The sequence below is a fragment of the Panthera tigris genome, chromosome B4, assembly GCF_018350195.1.
Source record: "Panthera tigris isolate Pti1 chromosome B4, P.tigris_Pti1_mat1.1, whole genome shotgun sequence".
Lineage (NCBI taxonomy): Eukaryota > Metazoa > Chordata > Mammalia > Carnivora > Felidae > Panthera > Panthera tigris.
This window is the reverse complement of record NC_056666.1, coordinates 78,288,695-78,296,317: the sequence shown is the minus strand read 5'-3', so window position 1 is coordinate 78,296,317 and position 7,623 is coordinate 78,288,695. Positions and strand designations below refer to the sequence as shown.

The following is a 7,623-nucleotide window of genomic DNA, read 5'->3' as shown; positions in this document are numbered from 1 at the left end:
AGGACCTCACACGTTATAACTCAGCATCCTCTGTTCAAATCCCAGCCATGCCACTCACCATCCCTGTAAACTCGAGCTTTGTTGCCTCAGTTTTCTTGTTTTAAAAAGGGGTAGCCTAATAGCCTCTATCTCAGATTTGTGAAAACGAAGTAGGTTACTACATATAAAATATGTAGAACAGCGTCTGGTACATGTCAGGTTTCGATACATCTTAGCTATTATTATTATTATTGTTGCTATTACCACCAGTATTGTCCAGAAACCGTTTTATCTTCTCGGGTCAGGCTTTTCAGACTTGCATCCTGTCTTCCCTGCCAAATCTATATTCATCTGTCCATACCATCTGCTGTGAGGCTCGAAGCCCCTGTGAAGCCTCATGTTCACCCTTTTGCTTTGCAAAATGTACAAAGTAGGTTGGACCTCTTACCCCCCTGCTCTGTAGGTCTTTCCCGCTGGCATTTGCATACCCTAGAAAGCTGAGTTAGCCCCATTTCTATTGTATTCACTGATCTTATGTAAGTCCCAATTCAGCTCAAGAGCTGAATAAAAAAATACTTCAAGGTGATATCACATTACCCACACTTATGTGGACCACAGACCTCTTTGTCCAGAGAGTGTAGTCATGCCCTCCATTTCCACCAGTTTTCTTTTGCTGGTGTCTCTGTCTCCTGTCTTGGCCTGTCTTTGAGGAAAAGGAACAACTGGTAAACTTAGAAGAACCTGTCTTTCCCTCTGGTCCTTCCAGAACACCTACCCATCCATCCTGTTCTCTGCCAGTGTCTCTTCCTTTAATATTAACACACACGTTTGTAAAGCTTCCATTTAATGAAAACACGTTCTTTTACTTTTTCACTTATTAAAGCTTTTGTTCTGTGCCAGGAGATACCACTTGCTGAGCCCTGGGCTCTAGAGAGCAAGCTCAGAAGCAGGCCAGAGAATTCTTCCTCCGATTCAAGAGTGGGGCATTGCACCTGCCGGGCCTGAGGGGACAGTGTGCTTAGCAGCTTATATGGGCAAGGCGAGAATGGGAACATACATATCTTTGTGACAGGAGGTGATGAAATCCTCCCAAGAAACACCAGGAGGCAGATGCAGGGTCCTATTTTCCCAAAGTCACAAGCACTTGAAGAGAGATTTGGTCTGATAAAATGATTGCCACACAGGCGATCTTGCACTCACAGCAATTTTGAGAGCCATCCTGGGAGCTAGGTGTGTATTGTTTATAGCATTGTTGAGGCTCGTAAAAATCTTGTATGGCTGCAGGCAAACCAAACCCTTGCATGGCTCTGCATCCCGCTGACTTGAGGACCAAGCCCAAATGTGCTCTCTGTATAAAAGGGACAGTCTCTGTGCTTGGGGTAGAGGAGTGTGGGCTCCTTTCCTCTCCTGACTTGGCTCCAACTCTCTCCTAGTCAACATGAGTCGACAGTTTAGCTCTAGGTCTGGGTTCCGGAGTGGAGGGGGCTTCAGCTCTGGCTCTGCCGGAGTGGTCAGCTTCCGGCGCAGGATGACTAGCAGCTCCGTCCGCCATGGTGGGGGAGGTGGTGGGAGATTTTCAGGGGGAAGATGTGGCGGTGGCGGTGGGGGTGTTGGTGGCAGTGGTTTTGGAAGTCGAAGCCTTGTTAACCTTGGTGGCAGTAAAAGCATCTCCATAAGCGTGGCCGGAGGAGGACGTGGTGGTTTTGGTGGTGGTGGCTTTGGGGGTGGTTTTGGCAGTGGAGGTGGTTTCGGTGGAGGTGGTTTTGGTGGCAGTGGTTTCGGTGGAGGTGGTTTTGGTGGCAGTGGTTTCGGTGGAGGTGGTTTCGGTGGAGGTGGTTTTGGTGGCAGTGGTTTCGGTGGAGGTGGTTTTGGTGGAGGGAGTTTTGGGCCTGTCTGCCCCCCCGGTGGCATCCAGGAAGTCACCATCAACCAGAGTCTTCTGCAGCCCCTCAATGTGGAGATTGACCCTGAGATTCAAAAAGTAAAGTCTCGAGAAAGGGAGCAAATCAAGACACTCAACAACCAATTTGCCTCCTTCATTGACAAGGTGAGTTTATCTGCTCAGTGCACTGGGAGAGTTGCTCTTGGTCCATTTGAGATTGGCCTTCTGCCTCAAGTGGCTGTTTGGGTATTTTGTGGACTTGTCTCCTAGGAGATAGGTTATAAGTATTTTTGTGGATGGTTCAAATGACTATACTCTCTCTTGGACCAAGAGGTCGGTGGTCTACATAGATGTGAGTCAATGTGACACCACCTTGAAATGGTTTTTTATTCAGTCCTTGATCTAAGTTGAGACTTACATATGGTGGACAAAGACAATAGAAATGGGGCTAACTCAGCTTTCCAGGGTGCAAATGAGAATTCTGGAAAGGTCTTCCTAACCTTAAAAAGGGAGTTGAGGGTGAACAGAGTGCACTGTGATGTTGTAGCAGAGAGGATGTAATAAGCCAGTCTCAAACATCTTTTGCTGTCAGAAGGGGAGCTTTGCCTTCTGAAAAATTTACAATGGTACCAGATCAGGGTAGAGGTTTTTTTTTTTTTAATTCTTATATTCCAAGTATCCGCTCTGGAAAAACATGTAAACCATGTCTAATTACTGCTTAATCATCAATAATGTCAACTCAAAGTTTCCACAAGAGATTTCAAATTCAAGTTTGGGTTTCTCCACCATCCTTTGGAACATGTGTGTGCTCAGGGACTGCATACCAATGTTTATGGTAATCTACCTTAAAAAAATTGGAAGGTGGACCCTTTAAGTATAATGTATCTATTTCAAAGTGTAGTTGCAGTAATTTTGCATGGGCTTTGCTGTTTGGTATTTGGTCACTCCCTCATGGCCAGGAAAACAGAAAGAACAAGTTTTCTTTTTCTTTTTTTTTTCCAAATGAGGCACAGGTCTTATTGTGTGGTAGTCCATGGCACCCAGGGGCCAGGGGACTCCCTTTCTGCACCAGTGGGTCATGGGGTGTGTTCTTAGGTGAGGTTCCTGGAGCAACAGAACCAGGTGCTGCAAACAAAATGGGAGCTGCTGCAGCAGGTTGATACCTCCACGCGGACCCACAGCTTAGAGCCCTACTTTGAGTCCTACATCAGCAGTCTTAGAAATAGAGTGGACCAGCTGAAGAATGACCAGTCTCGGATGGATTCGGAATTGAAGAATATGCAAGACCTGGTGGAAGACTACCGAAACAAGTAAGGAACACTGGCCAGGAAATTCATGACTTTCGTTCTAAGATATTTCCAGAAAGTGGCAAGCTACATACATGAACAGTACGTGCTAATATCTTTTCTTAGGTTAGAGGCCAATTAATTTGGCATTTCCAGAATTCATTTTCTCAGAAGCTGGAAATAGTTTAGAGTTTTATTGCTCAGAAGAAAGGGATGGCCACACCGTCCTAGGCTACTAGTAAGAGGCCATGATGGGCGATGCCAGTTTCAATCCAGGAAGCTGAACTTAGGGTGTCACCTGTGCCAAACATCTGAATACCTCTGATTTCCTTGCAGGTATGAGGATGAGATCAACAAGCGGACAAATGCAGAAAATGAATTTGTGACCATCAAGAAGGTGAGCAAAACTGTAGGACCTCACATCTGAAATAAATAGTAGAAGAAGGTCTCCAATTATTAAGCAGAGGGAAGGCATGATGTGGACAGCCAGGTGATGGGCCTGATGAATAGCCTCTCGGCCACATTATCATGGACCTGGGCTTACCCAGGCACACTTTGCTTCTCCAGCTCTCTCACACTTCATGTAGGAGGGTGGGGGAGGGCAAGTTCTCAGCCACTCAGGCAAGCTCTTCTGTGATTGTGATTCTGAGGGGTGGTGCAGTCTAGGGATTGTGATCCGCCTGGGTAGAAAGGTGTGGAGGAGATTCCAAACACTGGTCCTACTTGGAGAAGCCCCTGACAGCCAGTGAGAGGGACTTGCCCTGGAAAGAACATGATTTCATGATGTCCATTGTTCCTCTAGGATGTGGATGCTGCTTATATGACCAAGGTGGACCTTCAGGCCAAAGTTGACAACTTGCAGCAGGAGATTGATTTCTACAGAGCACTCTATGAAGCAGTAAGTCCTGCTTTCAACATTTACCCAGATGGAGAACTTGGAGCCTGAGCCCATCACTAACCAGGAGAACAAAGATACACCTTCCATCTCCTGACTCCTCCCTCTGTCTAAACTGTTTTCTGTGTTAACACTGTAAGAGCCATTGAACTATTATATCTTGCAGGAGTTGGCCCAGATGCAGACTCATATCAGCGAAACCAATGTCATCCTGTCCATGGACAACAACAGGAACCTGGACCTGGACAGCATCATCTCTGAGGTCAAGGCTCAGTATGAGGAGATTGCCCAGAAGAGCAAGGCTGAGGCCGAGGCGCTCTACCAGACCAAGGTGAATAAACTGAATGTCTAGCCAGTTGTCCTGAAATGTCTTGTCTTCCTGTCCTGTGTTTTCTCTTATGTGTGTATGCGTGAACCACGGTATGCTCTGCCACATCTAATTGACTTGTTCCACCATCTTTAGTATGAAGAGCTCCAGATCACTGCTGGCAAACACGGGGACAGCCTGAAAAGTACAAAGATGGAGATTTCTGAACTGAATCGGATGGTCCAGAGACTGAGATCTGAGATCGATAGTGTCAAGAAGCAGGTACAGGCTCCTTCCTTCTACTTACTGTTCAGCTATATGGAATTGGTGTGGGGTGAGGGTCTCGGGTAACTGGAGGACACGTTCCTGGTTTTGAATCTTGCAATCCACTCCAAGGTTATATTACTGTCCCTAGTTCCTCTGGTGATTATTCTGGTTTCCACAATGCAGCTACCATGCTGGGTTCTCTTTAGGGAAACTTGTGACAACGACCTAGTAGAGAAATGGATGTGATGGTCATGAGTGACCTAGCCCCTGATGCACAGACGTGGTGAGTGAGAGGAAAGGCAGTCAGGAGGTTTCAGTGTAGAGAATGTCAGGTCTGTAAGGGGCGGAGAAGCCTCAGCTCAGGGCCAAGAGAGGCTCCTGCATCCTCTTTAAGGGCTTTCAAGGAAGTCAACACGGTGACGTGCTATCCGGAAGCAGTGATGGGTTATCCAGAGCTTGCTGTCATTCTCTTGGACCCAGAGTACCAGCCTCATGGAGATGGACAGTTGGATGTGAGATAAGAAGGCCAGGGTGGGATTAGGTGACAGCAGAGTGTGTAATGTGTGAGCTTTTCTTTCTCAGATCTCTGCGCTGCAGCAATCCATCAGCGATGCCGAGCAGCGTGGTGAGAACGCCCTCAAAGATGCCCAGAACAAGCTGGCTGAGCTGGAGGATGCCCTGCAACAGGCCAAGGAGGACATGGCCCGGCTGCTGCGTGACTACCAGGAGCTGCTGAATGTCAAGCTGGCCCTGGATATGGAGATCGCCACCTACAGAACCCTTCTGGAAGGAGAGGAAAGCAGGTGAGGACAGAACCCTGGGTGGCTTGGCCACTTCTTTTGGTGCTTCCTCCCTGGTAGGCTGATTGCTGTTGGACACGCAGCCATGTGACTGCAGCTGGTCCTGGGTATGGGGAAGGGGGAACGCTACAGGGTGCAGGAGGAAAGGCTTGGCTTTGCTTTGGGACCCAGGGTGCCCAACTTCTTTCAGAAGGTTGTGGTATCTCTATGAAGTGCTTTGAGATGGCACAGTTTATTCTCCATCTGGGCTGGCTCAGGTGTCATCTGGCCTAGAAGTCAATGGCACTGTTAACGTTAACCTGCGTTCACGGCAAGACTCTTGTCTACTTTATACGGACATGTCTCCCTGTTTGTGTTTATGCTGGGAAAATGGCAGAGGTTTGGGAGGCCAAGGGGACTGGATCAGGTTTCAGATCAGGTGGATAGGAGGAGCCCCAAATGGGGAGAATCTTGAAGATGGCTGAGAGGGTTTGTGCGGCCTGAGGGTCCTGAGGGATGTTCTTTTCTTTCTCCTACAGGATGTCTGGAGAGTGTTCCCCGAATGTGAGCGTGTGTAAGTACAAGCTGCTTTCTTAGGGGCGCGCGCAGGTTTTGCCCGGTTGGAAAAGGAGTTGGGGTGGTGATAACCGCGTGTCCCTTTGCAGCGGTGAACACCAGCCACACCACCATCAGTGGAGGTGGTGGCCGAGGAGGCGGGGGTTTCGGCTCCGGCGGCGGAGGCGGCGGCTATGGCTCCGGAGGTGGCAGTTACGGCTCTGGAGGTGGCGGCTACGGCTCTGGAGGTGGCGGCTATGGATCTGGAGGTGGCGGCGGCTTCGGTTCCGGTAGCAGCAGTGGAGGCCACCGAGGCGGCTCTGGAGGGGGCGGCCGGGGTTCCGGCGGGAGCTCTGGAGGCAGTTTCAGTTCGTCTGGAGGCCGGGGATCCAGCTCTGGGGGTACTAAGACCTCTGGTGGCAGTTCCAGCGTGAAGTTTGTTTCCTCCAGCTATTCCAGAGTGATCAGATAAAGAGGTGTCCTCTGTCCTGTTAGTGCTCCCTCTCCATCACTACCAAACACGCTTGGCAAGACCAAGGTCTGTTGCCCCCAGCCTTACTGGAGAAAAGAGCTATCATGAGTTACACTGATTCACCCTAGTTCCCAGGCTCTTTCCTTTCTTCTCTGCTTCCCAAAGAAGTTTTTAGACCAGTGGCAATCTCAGTCCCCCTGGCTATGACCCTGCTGTGTGCTTTGCCTGAGAAACAGTTCAGCAATCACCACTGCACACATTACATTTCAAAGCACCTCCTTAAGTCGGCCAGAGGAGGGCTGGTTAGAACCACGGCTTCTTTGCTGTGCATGGAGCACACGCTCTGGACACTTCCTTAGTATCCTATTTCTTGGAGCAAGCTCTGTGCTGCTTTGGTTTTGTATATAAGGTGTGAGCAAGTTGATTGTCTTTTGTGGAGAGGCCTTAAACTCCCCGCTTCCCTGTATTGCTGCAATAAACCGCATTTGAAATTCTCTCTGAGTCTCAATCTCCTTTGTTCATGGCACTGTCTGTCCTGGATGGGTGCTTTGTGGGAGGGAAAGAAGACCTTAGAGCCACATGGTCTATGGGGGACTTGGGACACATGCAAATGATGGGCAAGATGCAGAGGCCTGTCAGGCACCATTTAACTTTAAGCATTTGACATTTAAACACAATGCGCTCTTTCCCAGAGTGTACATATGTCGTGGAGAAATGGAAGCTTCTGTTCATTTGAGAAGTCTTTCATGGAAAGGGCAGGGAGCAAGCAGTTTGGGAAAGAGGAGTCTGGCATAGAGAAGAGAGGAAAGTATTGCGTGGAAAAGTAATTGTTCATGTGGAACAGTGATGAGGGCGGTGTGGGTAACACAGGGTCAGCAGCTACTATAGCCAGAATGCAGACTTTGGCTAGGTAGCTCAAGAACCAAGAGTGGTGATGGAGAGCCAGATATCCATTTTTCCTCTGTCAGGCCACTGAATCTAAGAGCTCTTTAATCTAAGTTCATTCGTGCACATATAGCTTGTACTCGTAAAGTTGTACAATGGGATAGAATAGTGATCAGAAGCATGGGCATTTGGACTCAGATATGCTTGGAGCTAGATCTTACCACCACCATTTACTAGCTCTGTGATAATGTGCAGGCTACAGGTCTCTCTGTACCTCAGTTTTATTATCTCTAAAAAGGAGATAACAATGCCTTCC

General features: G+C 48.5%; 1 protein-coding gene across 1 annotated transcript; it reads left to right on the top strand.

Moving 5' to 3' along the window:
• The first annotated feature begins 1,417 nt into the window (after positions 1-1,417).
• Positions 1,418-6,494, top strand: KRT1 (keratin 1). The gene is made up of 9 exons (XM_007081356.3): positions 1,418-2,026; positions 2,957-3,171; positions 3,484-3,544; positions 3,950-4,045; positions 4,209-4,373; positions 4,506-4,631; positions 5,199-5,419; positions 5,935-5,969; positions 6,061-6,494. Exons 1-9 carry the CDS (start codon positions 1,418-1,420, stop codon positions 6,420-6,422), a joined length of 1,890 nt encoding a protein of 629 aa, XP_007081418.2. The 3' UTR covers positions 6,423-6,494.
• Positions 6,495-7,623: the final 1,129 nt, after the last annotated feature.